Source organism: Mastigoproctus giganteus, chromosome 14 (genome assembly GCF_048544385.1).
Source record: "Mastigoproctus giganteus isolate SK-2022 chromosome 14, ASM4854438v1, whole genome shotgun sequence".
NCBI lineage: Eukaryota > Metazoa > Arthropoda > Arachnida > Uropygi > Thelyphonidae > Mastigoproctus > Mastigoproctus giganteus.
In genome coordinates, this window is record NC_143588.1 from 43,081,958 (window position 1) to 43,097,060 (window position 15,103).

The 15,103-nt window shown below is 34.7% G+C and overlaps 1 protein-coding gene across 1 annotated transcript in view; it reads left to right on the forward strand.

The window, feature by feature from the left end:
* The window catches only part of LOC150075089 (endoplasmic reticulum junction formation protein lunapark-like), a 90,903-nt gene that overhangs the window by 56,233 nt on the left and 19,567 nt on the right, over positions 1–15,103 (forward strand). The window contains exons 6-7 of the mRNA XM_090389260.1: positions 294–342; positions 10,884–11,027. Of these exons, the coding sequence (XP_090245386.1) occupies positions 294–342; positions 10,884–11,027 (193 nt within the window). The remainder of the gene's footprint in view (positions 1–293; positions 343–10,883; positions 11,028–15,103) is intronic.

Here is a 15,103-nt window from a genome sequence, read left to right on the forward strand (position 1 = left end):
TTTTCATCCAGTGATGTGAACTGCCTTCTGGTTGATTTTATTGTGGTTGAGTTGACAATTGGAAATTTTAGGAGTGACTGGTTCCATTACCTTCTGGCAGTGGGAAGAGTACGATAAGATGGTTACAGGTTATATAGAGGTGTTTTTTTTTTTTTTTTTTTTTACTAATGCAATATAAGCTTATATTCTTGTATCCAATAATTTCCAGCAGAATAATATTTTTTGTTTGAGAAAAAAAAAAATTATAATTTGTGTTAAACTTTTTTTTTTTTTTTTTTTTTTTTTTTTTTTAGCAAACAAGAATAAGAAAAAATACTGATTACTGTAAGCCAAAATTCAAAGGTATGATGTTAGTGTTATTTTTTTTTATGTACAGATAATTTCGCTTTAAATTTCAGTTAAGTTGAAATATATTGAATTATGGAAAGACATATTCCTCGTTAGTTTGGTAGCATGAACCAGAACTATAATGTTCAATATGTAAAAGAATAGAGGTAAACTTCTCTTATTCTTTTACAAATATTCCTTGTTAGTATACTGCTGCAACATCACGATGCCAACAAAGCTGGAAATTATTCCTCCCTCTTCAACCAAAATAATCCATTTCAGTAAAAAATCAGTAATGGAACTGAACCAGCCTTCAAAAGGACACTCTACTACTACTACTACTTCAGTGCTTGCAGAAATCCAAGGCTACTACAGTTTCATAATAACGGTATTGCAGGTTTGATCTTATTTTCACTAAAGACAAAATTATAGAAGGTATTTACGCAGAAACTACTTATCAACAATAAGAATTAAGAATCTTCTGATTTGGGAATTTCAGTTTGTTACATGCACAAATCCTTTTGTACGAGGGGGTATCAAAAAGTTCGTACCCTGACCTAGATAAAACATTAGTAGGAAGATGCCATTTTTATTATAAGTTGTCTACATATTCCATAACTAATGTGTGAAATTTCACTCCCCGTAAGTGATCGTACACCAGAGGTGGAGCCCGGAATCTGAGGAAGGATGCTAAGGTTGACAAAGTGGAGTATCGAGCAATGATCAAGTTCCTGCATTTGCAAGACAAAACTCAGGAAATTGAGGAAGAAATGAAAGCTGTATATGGGCAGAATTGTCCATCCTATAACATAATAAAAAAGTGGAAACGGGAGTTCCGGTGCGGTCGTACAAGTGACTCTGATGAGCCAAGAGAAGGAAGGCCATCCACAGACAGTGAGACGGTTGTAAATGTTGAGCAGCTGGTGCTGAGTGACAGACGTGTGACAATTCATTTCATTGCAAATGCAGTGGGATTTAGTTATGGGTCTGCCCACAGCATTTTACATGGCCTGCATGTCTAAGGTCTCCACACAATGGGTTCCAATGTTGCTGATGCCTTTGCAGAAGCAATGTCAAATGTAATGTTCTTGCGAACTGTTGGATTTGTGTAATGCGGATGTTGGGAACCTTTTTGTTTGTTTGGTGACAAATGATGAATGTTGGGTGTACGATGAAGAAACCATTGCATGGATGCCGCTTTGATTAGTCTCAGGAAGTCATCAATGAAGTGGAATCATGGTTTCAGGCAAAAAGTGTGGACTTCTATGATCGAGGCATTAAACAACCAATATACATGGAGAGTACGTAGAAAAGGATTAAAGTTCCTGTGAAGTTTAACCTTTCCAGAACTATTATTCCTAGGTAAGGGTATAAACCTAGGAATAATAGCCCTAGAATATATATATATAAGAAATGAGATATAGTCCGTTCACCATATTTGTTCAAAATTTTTGGGCATCTTGAGGCATAGTTGATTTCCTCTGTGATTCAATTCTACTAATATATTTTTTACCCCCCCCCCCCACATCTCATCATTCCAAACTTAATTTCTTGCAATTTGTTTGAGAATTCTAAATAAAAAAAAAATATTAATAATATTTGAATAAAGTCTTTGCTCTTGCCCATGCTTTAACTGTACTAGGTTGCCACAAAGTCTACAAATTCAAAATAAATAGACTTTTGGATGAAGATAATTTGTTTTTAATATAATAGTTGAATTCAACTTGTATAAGTTTAATTTTAATTTGTCAATCAAGTAATATGAGTATCGACCAACTGAGGATGCTATTGGTCAATATTTCTGTCTTTCACTCAGATTAAATGTCCGTGAATACAAGTTTTTTAACCATTAATTCTGTGCAGACATTCCCAATCTGCAATTTTGCCACTGGCAGATATTCAGGTATCTGGGAAGGCCTCATCGGCATTTCAGCTTTAAGTTTACTTATCAAGATCATATCATATTTACTTGTCAGGATCAGATAACTTTTTTTGTCACTTTTGTTTGTTTTTGATATTCATATTTTAAATTAGATCATTTGCAAATATTTTCATGGCAGTGCCACAAATTACTGTGAAATTATTCAAAAATGCATTAAAAGGTTAAGTCCACAATGAGTGCCCTGTGGGCCATTTCTCTGAACATAATTTTTATTTCCAAGCTTATTAACACAGACTGCAAATTTTTTACATACAAGGTATGTTTGTATAACTTGTCTGTTTCCACAACTGTATAATATATATATATATTTTTTTTTTTTTTTTTTTTTTTTTTAACAGAAAAGCTACATTAATCATATCAGTATGCCTTGATTAAATCTAAAATTTCAGTCAGAATAAAATTTATTAGTATCTAGATACAAAGTGAAGGATCCTGTAATTTATTCAAGTAAAAGCTGTATGCTTTTAAATTTTTGATGATATTCAAAAATTTGATGTTGGCATATGAATTTGTATTCGGTATAGAAAATTTATCCAAGATTAATGTTAATTATTAATGTTAAGCCTGCAGTTAGATTAGTTAAAACAAAGATGTGCCTTGTAAATAATAATGAGAGTTTGAATGCTCTTAAACCATGTGGGTATCTTTCTGATGTCAGCATGATGGCAGTGAGATCAGTTAATGACTTAAAAAAAAATTATTTTTTTTGACATCCATGATAGAAATTCTGTTTATCCCTCTAGATTTCTTGTGCTTCAAGTTATCCATAATGTTGCCAGTGTCTTAAATACTAGACTTAAAATAACACTTGTATGAATGATACTAAAAGTAATATCAGAACTATTTAATCCATTAGCGCAAAACATTAGACAAATAGAAAGTTTTTCTCTAATGAAAAAAAAAATTAAAAACTTAAATTTCAAAAATTGTTTACCAGTTATTCCTGCCTATTAGGCTCTAAACTCTATCAACTAATAAAAAAAAAAAGTGTGTTTTAAACTAGTTTTCATCTTATAAATAAGATTATTGATCATTTCCATCTCTCCTTTTGAGCCATATTTTTATCTGTGAACCTTTTGAGTCTAAAAGGCTTTTTTGTATTTTTTATGTTTAATAAAAAACATAAAAAACATTGCTTGTGTTTCTTAATACTTTTATAACAATGAAAAATGAGATATTTTTGAATAATTCTTGTAGCCCTTAAAATCTTTATCTTGCATTGTATTAATAATCTTTAATTGAATCCAAGGCCTACTTTTCATATTAGCCAGAGATTTATTTTTTTCCCTCAGTGGGTCCTTTAGAGTTATTGAGTGGACTAAATTTCAGAGGAAATCTACATCTATAAATTGCATAACTACATGCTGAGCAAAAAACTCTTCAGATTTCTCTTTCTCATTAAGCTTTAACTGAATAAATTTTCAAAGTAACTATCATTGATAGTTAATGCAATACTCCATGTATTAACAATCTTCAGGTAAAGCAACCTAGGTGGCAGTGATCTGTGTATTGGTGTGGCACTGTTTTAAAACATTTTGCTCATTATGTTGCCCCCCCATGAGTTTTGACTATTTGGTCATTTGGCATGTTTACCTAATTTTAGATAATTTCTTGCTGGACTTGTGCTTGTGTGTGTGTTGATCACTATGAAAGATATTGGAACCTTTCTCCTTAGGATTTTGACATTATTTGGTGTCCTCCTGATGGATGTTTTATTTTGACAGTCTTGTGGTTTAGTGATTGCTGAATCCAAGTTGTGTGTTTTTTTTTTTTAAATGAAAATCCATCTGTGTTGTACCTTCAGTAGCTTTTCTTTTTTTTTTTTTGTATTTAATTTTTTGGCAATAAAAGTGATTAGTTCACAATCAAGTTCCTGGATGGGTGCTGTTGCAGTCATGTATGATGAGCTTGAAAATAAATGGAAGTGGTTTATTGTAGTTAAAACTTCTTCCAACACATGGTTTTATAAAGATTATCCAATAGACTGACAGGCTGCAAGTAACAAACAACCAGTTTCATTAGTAATGTTAATGTTCTGTGTCACAATTTTGCAATGGAACAATGAAAGACTCAAATTTTGTTTTAAACGGAAAATATGCAACAGAAACATATGAATTGTTGAAAACTATTTATGGCGATGAAATGTTAAGTCATACTAGTATGTTTGAATGGTGTAAGCAGTTCAAAGATGGATACGAGGATGTCCACGATGACCGAAGAAGTAGGTGTCTGTCAACCTCTCAAAATGAGGACTGAGTTGCAGTATTTTATCAAATTGTAGTAAGATCTCATTGTGTGACCCTTGGAATGATGGTTGATAAGTTGGATATGTCGTTGTTATTTGGTTTTTAGGAGCATTAGCAACTAAGGCCATATTGCTCCGGGGCTATGCGGTGGTCATTCCCTGACCTTTCCGCATCCTCCGTATTTGGTAGTCATGGGCTCGAACCCCGGTCTAATCAAGAAGCATGTGCTAAGCACTGCTGCTCCTGCCCACCTGGCTACGGAGGCACCAATGAGTTAGATATGAATGAGGAGATGATTTGTGAAATTCTACATGACGATTTAGGGAAAAAAAACAATTGCTTATGCTCATCCGTGAATGCCTCATGGATGAGCAGAAGCAATGAAGAGTGTCATCATGTGAAGACTTCATCCAGACTTGTCAAGAAAATCCTAAAATCTCAACTGTATTGTCACTGGAGATGAGTGTTGGGTGTTTTAGTATAACCCAAAGATAAAGCATCAGAGCATGCAGCAGATTTAAAAATCATTCAGGGACCAAAAAGTTTTGTTTATGGGAGTCCAGGATCAAGATGATTGCTGATCATGTTTTCCAATAAACTGTGTGGTTCATAAGCAATTTTCACCTGAAGTGAAGAGAGTCAGTGCTGTGTTCTACGTACAGGTGCTTTAGGCTGTTGAAGTACATTTCTCCAATGAAGCTGTAATATCAAGAGAAACGCAGCTGGTTCTTGTTGCACAATCCCTCTGCACTTGTTGAGAAGGCATTTCTGATGAAACATGGTATTGTACAACTTAACTAAAAACCCTACTTTCCTGATCGAGCACTAATCAGTATTCTTAAAGTATTAAAGTATCAGTATTAAAGAGTATTCTTACTCTTTCCCAAAGTGAAAACTGCCCTCAAAAGGAAAGATTTCAGGAAGTTTATGCAAGGAAAAATGTAACTGCCAAACTGAAAATCATCTCTTTGGATACCTTCACTGACTCTTTTCAGAAACTTTTAGAATGATGTAATGAGTGCATTCAACAGGTGGTGATTATTTTTAATAAAAATAAAATAAGTTTTGAGTTCCTTCATTTTGTGTTCTTTTTATTAAACCAATCCAGAAACTTTATTACTCTACCTTGTATATATTTATATAAAGATGTAACTACCGTCAAGGTTAAAAAGGAAAGGGATTTTACTTCTACAAAGGTGTTTACAATGGTTTTAGTTTTTAAATTCTTTTCAGTGGAACCATCTGATGTAAATGGGTAGTGTTCAGGAAAGTGGTTGTATGTACTACTTAGCTTTTTACACCACTAATAGTTATTTTTCAGTTTAGATCTAAATGGATGTCACATGAAGTAGTGAGACTAGTGGCAGAGAATGATTATAATTTATCATGGGAGATAGAAACCTATTAATAAAATTAAACTGGTCTGCAATCAAGTTACAATGGGGGTTAGGCAAGCTAAGGCAGGTTACGAGAACTCTTGAGCTTAAAAAAAAAGCAAAAAAAAAAAAAGCAAAATATTATTTGCTTTTATTACCAATGTGATTTATCACTGAAAGGGATGAATAAAATAAATTTTCTGTTTATACTCCGGGACGACCAAACGGTCAGAGGAGTTCACAAGATAGACAGATTACAAGAAACAGCACCGTAGTCACGGGCTTGAACCCCGGTCACTCAAGGCACGTGTACTTATGCACCCGCGCGCCTGACCACTAGGCTACGGCGGCATCACATTGGTCAACTGAATGTGAATGTCTTAACCATTAGCAGTAACTGATTTTATTAACCTCATCCTTTAATGGTCTGGAGTGTGCAGAAGGATTCAGGGTGTTGACTATAAGCTGGTCAGGCAGCACACAACTTGGCATGCTTCTTTTGTAGTGAAAATTCACTGTATATTCTGAAAAGGGGTACTAATTTTTCAAATGTGTTAACACAAAAATTTATTAATTGAATTTTTGTAAGACAAGGACTTTTTTTTTTTTTCCCAGCTAGATCTACATCTCAGTAATATAAAACATACACAGTTTGTATTTAATTCCTGTTTTTGTTGGAAATGCTTCTCTTTCCTTTTCTAAAAGAAAACTTAGGAGATTTTCATTTTTATGGCAGAATTATCTGTTTCATCTGTATTTAGAATACATAGTCATTTTCAGTGACTGAAGTGAAACAGTGTTCATTGTTTGACAGTTACTTCAGCAAATAAACTCATCAGCCAGTAAAATAACACATCAGAACAATTTATTCTGGCCAATAAGCAGGTATTGGTAAAAGAGGTTGCTGGGATTTCTGCAGTCATTTAGTAAACTTTGCCAACTTTTTATAATAATCATTATTGTTTTCGAATGTTTCATATATACATTATTACTTCTTCACAAGGACTTTCCAGTGTGGCCATCCTGTGGAATAATGGAATTCATGTTTTTCTTGTACTAACAGCGGTGCTGTGAGCACAAATTCAGTACATAGTTTCATGTAAACATTGGCATAAAGGGTGATGAGATCACATACATAATTACCACTCTTTCCAGATGAATTCTGATAGGGACATTTGCAGTAAGAAACATAGCCAAGCATTGTTCTCTGAAAAATGCTGCAAAAGTCAAAACATGATTTAACACTAGTAGAGGCATGCATATGATGCAGGAAAGCAAGCTTATGCAGCATCAGCCAAAAAAAAAAAAAAACCCTCCCACTTCACCCCTCCATTCGTTCCAAATGCCTGTCTAGCTCAGCCTTAAATTTATTTAGACTATCAACTTCCACAACAAAAGATGGTAGTTTGTTCCACCAATCAACCACCCGCTGGCTAAAGGCAAACTTCTGTACATCCATTCTACAACTGTTCCTCAATTTGACAGCGAAGACTTCTCCTTAACAAACCCATGCTGTGTCTAAATTATTACTGCAGTCTTGTCTAGATGATCCTGCAGTGCTTTATTTTCATTGTTTCCAGAATCCATTATTTTCCCCAGAACAGAAGTTAAACTAGCAGGTCTGTAATTACTTGTCACCCTTTGATCCCCCTTTGTGAATTAGGGATAAATTTGCACATCTCCATCCCCTGAGTCCAAGGATGCTCGCATAATTAATGCTAAGGGTTTGGTTACCTCCTTTAATATCACTGTGATAGATCCCATCCACCCCAGGTGCCTTTCTCATGTTTAACTTCAACAATTTCCTATCCATTTTGCTGTCAGTTATTACAAAGTCATTTAGCTCCCTGTCAGAGTATAATAAGCATTTGGCCTTCATTTTCCTACAGAATTCCTCATGTGTAAATGTAGATGCAAAATACCCAAGTTTGTCAGCAACTTGAGCAGGATCAACCGTCGATACCAAGATGACCAATCTGATTCATCCCCTTCTTTCTAGAGTAAAGAATCTTTTTGCCAGTGATTTCTTGTAATTGCTGTCACTTACCTAACCTCATTTGTGACTTGATTACAGACCAGCTTATATAGGCTTCTGTGTCATGTGATAATTTATGTGCATCCCATGCAATTTTCTTCTCTTTCACGAGTCTCATTAGTTCGTCTGATATCCATTTAGGCCTAAACCTTGAACAGTATTTTTTAGTTGGTAAAAAAAAACTTGGTACCTTCCAAGATTATTTCCTTGAATGCTTCCCTATTAGAATTATGAATTTGCTGTTGGTAACATCAGTTGATCCCACTGTATAGAATTTAAAAACGGTCTCAGACCACGGTAGTCACCTTTATGAAAGCAAAAACCATTCGCTTTAATCCTGATGGTAGTTTAATCTTAAAGTAAATCCCACATCATTACACTGTGATCACTGCCACCTAGTGGTTCCTTCATCTGGAGATGCTTAATGCATGAATAATCGCTGCTAATAATCAGATCAAGAGTATTACTCCCTCTGGTTGCCTTTCAAACATGCTGCTGTAGAAAACAATCATCCAATAAATCCACAAAAGTCTTGTTAGTGTGTGAGTGACCAATGCACAGGTTCCAGTCAATATCTGGCAAGTTAAAATCCCACATTATAAAACATTTCTGATTTACTGGCCCACTGCTGTATTTCTCTGTACAATTGTTTGTTGTACTGATTAGGGTCATTAAGCCTATAACACACTCCTACCTTCATTTTTGTTTTTGCAGCACTTATGTCACACCCACCAAATTGATTGAAATTGCACTGTCCACCCATGTCAACTGGATGCACTTCCTTAGGTTTTATGTTTCTTAACTAACAGCATGACCTTTCTTGTTCTGTCTATCCTTTCTGTACACATTGTACTCCCCAAATTCCAATTCTGCACTGCTTATATCTGTGTGACACCACATCTGTGATATCCCAACAATATCCACGTTTGATGTCTTGACCACCACTTCAAATTCATCAAATTTATTTACTGTACTCCTAGCATTGGTGTATGTGCAAGTATACATGCACCTGTTCTTACTTTTAGTTACCCTAACACAGCCCATATATTTATTTGTTCCATGATGACCCCTAGCAGTCCTTGAAATTTCTAGCACTTTGCTTTCCAGACTGCTGCTAAGTCTAATAGAAGCAGTGCAAAAATCACTTTCACTTCTGCCTGCAGCTGCTATTAAGCTTTGTTTGTTTGTGATTCCCCCCCCCCCCAAGCTGGCAGTTTTCTGACCCACCTAACATTGCCTCAATAGCATCAGCATATTCTTGAATACTTTCTATTTGACTGTATGTAGGCGCCTCCGTAGCCAGGTGGGCAGGAGCAGCAGTGCGTAGCACATGCTTCTTGATTAGACCGGGGTTTGAGCCCGTGACCACCAAATATGGAGGATGTGGAAAGGTCAGAGAATGACCACCACATATCCCTGGAGCAATATGGCCTTAGTTGCTAATGCTCCTAAAAACCAAAAATAACAACAATAAATAACTGTATGTAACTGCATTTCTCACATTGTCACTGCTACTGATGGAAATTTAAAAATGTTTTTGAAAGCTAGGTAGGGTCTTGAGCAGCCTCAAGAATATTTAATTTTTTGCATGAAAGGCTATAAAAGGACTAGGGTAGATTTCCATCCCACATGTTTACCTGCTGGTTTAAAGAAATAGTAGTGAATGTAACAATTCTGTAAATCTGTCCAGCATGATTGGCGATTTTAAAATCTTCTGAGTTTTGTATTGCTGCTTTGTTTATAAGATGCATCACTATTTAAAAACATTCCCTGTTGTACAATGTTTATGCACTTAATTAAATGTATATATTTGATTATTGCAAAACACTTAAGATTTTGAAAAGTTCATGGCCTAAATATGAAGGGTTTATTTGTGGAGTATGGTAACAGGTTACTCTTCAATGTAGTCTGCTTTGTAGTCAATTCACTTTTGCCACTGATGTTGTAATGCATTGATTGATTGGTTGGTGAGAAAATGGATACCAGTGCCGTATTTTTTCGAATTGGAGAAATAGGCAAAAGTCCAGTGTTGCTAGGCTTGGTGAATATGGGGGATGGTCCGGGATTTCAAAGCTGCACTCATTAAGTGTAACTATGACAGTGACAGACTTGTGAGCAGGTGCTTTGTCCTGGTCAAGATTCCTTTGCTGAGTTTTCCTTGACATTTCCATGTAAACCCCTTGTAAGGTCTTATCATATGACCATAAGGCTGTCTGGCCTTTCTGAAAGTAATCTACTAGCAGCACTCCATAGTCATCCCCAAAAAAAAACTGATGCATCACCTCATCAGCAGAAGGAATTGACTTGGCTTTCTTTGGAGGGGGAGAAGAGCTGTTTCCATTGTTTGGACTGCTCCTTTTTTCTGCCTGAAAGTGGTGGACCCATGTTGCATCCATGGTCAGGGACCTTGCAAGGAAATTTGTTGGATCTGCTTGAAAATGATGCAAATGTTCACTTGACAATTCTTGTGTATTTTTTGGTGGTGACTGGTGGTGAATTATTTTGGTGGTGAATTATTCCAGTCACCACCAAATACCTCCGTATTTGGTGGTGACTGGCTCGAACCCCGGTCTAATCAAGAAGCGTGTGCTACGCACTGCTGCTCCTTCCCACCTGGCTACGGAGGCTCCAATAGGATGGGGCATTCTCCCCCAATGTTGCAACCCTATCCTCACTAATTGCCTTTGGCATTAGTCCCTTTTTTCCCAAATTATTGGATGACTACAGTGTGACTAATTTTGTCCATCTTTTCTTATTCACTTCAGTACCTGTAATTAAAAAAAAAAATGTTATTGAAACTGCATTAAATTTGGTGGTTACTATTTGAAGTGTTATACATTAAGTACAGAAATTTTTATACTTTCATACTCAAGCCACTGACTTTTCAAATGCTTCTCATAAATTCTTATTTTTAGCAGTTCTTAAATCATATTTTTTTTTTCTTTGAAATATTTCAGAAAACTCTCCTTTTAATCCATTTAATTCTATCTTAATGTGGTTAAGTAATCCGTTATTAGGAGACAGATGTCAGCCCGGTGCCCTTATTTGTCGATACTGTAAATCGCACAATGGAATGGCTATGAAGGAAACAGACCATGTTGGTATGTAAAAATCATGAATATAACAACTAATGATAGAAATAATAAGCTGTGTTTTTTTTCATCTACTTGTAGGTAACCCATTCAGAGTTCACTACACATTATTACTACATTATACATCTGAGAATTCTTCCAATTTCTATTTTTTTTTTTTTTTTTTTCTCCTTTGTAATCAAGACCACATATTCATAGTTGTTCATAAACAGTCACTCCATTATTTTTTATACGAGGGGTGATCATTTAATTCACGGACTGGTGCAAGATCTTATATTAATTGTCATCATCTGAACCTTCTGTGGATTTCTCGTCAGTGCTCTCCCTTGAACTTTACACTTTTTTTTCCACCGTTGTACCCGTGCATTAAATGCTTCTTGCAAGCCATTTTTCAAAAGACTGAAATGCTTCTATTGTGAGAGCATCGTTGTGTTGGATGCAAAATGCTTGCCTTTCAGAGCTTTCTTCAGACATTGAAACAGGAAGAAATCATACAGGGCTAAGCCCAGGGAATAAGGGAAGGGGTGTGGCAGAACCTCAGTACCTATGGCAGTGATTACTGCTGCACAATATTAACCGCGTGGAGCCTGGCATTGTCTTGATGGAGAAACCACTTCACACCTGAATATAGCCGTCCTACCAAGCCACTCATTACCATACACTTCATTCATCTCTTTAACTGTTTCTGATGAATTTAAGCCACATCTGATGACACAATAATGAATCACATATCACTGTTCAGTCTGTATGTCCAACGTACTTGCTTCAAAATGATCGTCAGTGACGTGCGGTGAAAAAAAAAACTCTTCATGCACCACTAGCTCGCCTAATACTGGCATGTACACAGTCTGCTCAGTAGCAATCAGGGAGAGTGCCTCCAGCAGTTAGGGAAGGTTTTTACAGTAAACATAATCTTGCACCAGTCCACACATTAAATGATCACCTTGATGATAAATAAGCTCATACACCAACCATTAATTGAAATAGCTCTTTACTGTGACTAGAATTTACAAATTAAAATAACATTTACAATAAAATTTAATGTATAAAATAAAATAACCGCTATGATACAATATATAAGAATTAAAACATTATAATAAAATTACCTAAAATAAACTGGATTAAAAGCGATAAAACCTCTAGCTTTCGGGAAGCATCAGCTTCCTTCCTCAATAGTAATGAATCTTCTGGCAATACTTCCTTATATATAACAGGCTCACGGTATTTCTCTACGTGGTTCCATCGGCGCATGGTCAGAACTGGAAGCGGAAATAGCTCGGGAGCGTGAAAAGCAAAACCGTTCATCCACACTTAGGACAATAGTTTCAAATAGGGGATGCAAACGCATACCCCTGTCCCTATTCATGGTATTGTTGTTGGATGAACAGATTCGCAGGCTCTCGAGCCATTTACGGTCCCAGAATCCATGTGCTTGATCTACAATAACCGCATCCTCGTGCAGTTATTGTAGATCGATGGAACCATGTGGAGAAATACCATGAGCCTGTTATATATAAGGAAGTATTGCCAGAAGATTCATTACTGTTGAGGAAGGAAGCTGATGCTTCCAAAAACTGCAGGTTTTATCGCTTTTAATCCAGTTTATTTTAGGTAATTTTATTATAATGATTTTATTACAGTTTTAATTCTTATATATTGTATCATAGCAGTTATTTTATTTTATTTTATACATTAAATTTTATTGTAAATATGTTATTTGTAAATTCTAGTCACAATAAAGAGCTATTTCAATTAATGGTTGGTGTATGAGCTTATTTATCGTCAAGACATGAATTTACCCAACCTCAGAGGCCTTTTCCAGGATAAATGATCACCCTTCGTATTATCATTTATCTTACAGGAGCTAATCTTTTCATTAGTTTCTTCATAATTCTTGAACTTCACAAAGAGATTTGCTCTCATAATGTGATTCCACTGCATACTAGAAGCAGTGGATTACTATGTCTGGACACTTTAAGTTTATTTAAAACATATATCTGGGCAGCTGATGTATGTTTTTTTTTATATCAGCTGACCAGATGTACAGTTTAATAGTTAATTTAATAATTAACCATTAAAGTGAATTCTCTATTATTGATAAGACAAAATAAAGCATGTAACAGAATTTTTGAGATGAATAATACTGTTTTAATGTTTAGTATAATCTGTTTTAGTTATACTAAAACAGGACCAGAATTCATCAACTTCTGAAGAATAGTGCTTTACCATCTGATTGGTAGCTGGCATGATGAATCTGGGGTTCTTTAGTTATAAAAGACAGTGTCAATGATAAGCCTTTACCCTGATACTTTTCAATTCAAGAAAGGAGTAATTTTAGGTAGCCAGTTATTTGATATGGAATTTAATGATGCTTTACTCCCCTACAAACATGGTACAGAAATAACAGTATGTGTGTGTGAGAGAGATGAGGATTTTGACTTTTATTTTTTTTAAATTTGATAATGGAATCTGTTTTGAGGAAATCAGGAACTGGTTAAAGCAAAACTCTCCCTTTAATAATTTTTTAATATTTTTATAAATTTTAGCATGACTTTGAACAATTTTTAGTTAAAGGTCTGGGACAGAAACAACAAAAAGCACGCAGTCATAAGATAAAATTTTATAAAAAAAGTCTGAGTTATGTAATTGATGTAAGTTATTGATATTTATTTTGTTTTTGTTTGCAAATAGTATATATGTTCTTAATGCAATTGACTTTGAAATATTAACCCTTTTCACTTGGTGGATAACACAGTGAATTTTTGATAGTTGTAGGCCCTGTTTTAATTTATAGTTTATTATTTTGAATCGGTTGTTCAGCATTAGAGTAAAATTATCATCAGAATGATAATTTTAAAAAACTGCAAGAAATCCATAACAAAAAAAAAAAAAAAAAAAAAAAAAAGGGTTAAATAAAACTTGCCATCTTTTTTTAATATCCACTACATCTATTTATGTATTGCTAATATGATTTCATCAACTTCTGGATCAGAATTCCAGAGAACTTTATCAATTTTGGCTTTTGAAAGTTAAAAACAATAGTGGTTAATAGGCATTGTCCTCTTGCTCTGATTTTCAAACAATTTTTATAGTGCCATCTATTTATTTGAAACATAGAATATTGATTTACATACATATTTGTGTAAATATGTATGTAAATCAATTGGTAAGTTTATAATATGCAAGATTGCTAATGTTTGCAGTAATGTGTCACTTGAATTTAAAGTATCAATTGAAAGGTGCAGCCTGCTATCTGTGACAAAGAAGTTTTGCATAATGAATTAAAAAAGATATATGAAACTATTAAAAAAAAAAATAAATAAATAAAAAAAACCAAAATTAACAAACAGGAGACAGGGAAGCCCAGGATCATGGCATGGGATCCTGCAAATGTAGGATGTAACTGCTACCCAAAATAATGCAACGAAACCCTACCCTACACCAGTGAGCAAATATTAGTACTTACTAAGAGCCAAAAATTGCACTATAAAATGTTTGGGAAATTGCAATGATAACTTTATCACTGGCTATTGTTTTAAAATTCCATAAGGTTCACATTTTTGTCATGACTTGCTTATTACTAGCAGAGTAACCCTAAATGCCCTGATGTAGATGATAAAGACAATGCAAGGAAGCTTAAAGATGAGATATAAATTTTGCTATTATTTGCAACCAATCAATAGTCAAGTTATTTCATAGATTTCAATTATTTCATCTGTGCAGGATGGTGTTCCACTTTCCTGGCTCTTGCTTAGAAACGTTAAAGAAAGTATTTGGTTTTCATTTTATATTTTCTAATTTGTTTAATTATGTAATAGCAGTAAGGAAACTATGGGTAATAGAGGATATGATGAGAGGAAATGGGAAAACTGCTAATACCGAAGATGACAGGAGGAAGTACAGAGTGATTAAATAAGCTTAGATGAATAGCAGATAAAGCAAGGGACGAAATGGTGGAACAGATTTTAAGGAGTCAGAAGTGTTAGAAAGGTTAGGAAAATGTGATTTAATGCAAGAGAGAGTAAGGAATGTTAGCGTGGTTGAAAAAGGGAAGGAAGAGGTAAGGTGATTATAAGAAGGAAGGA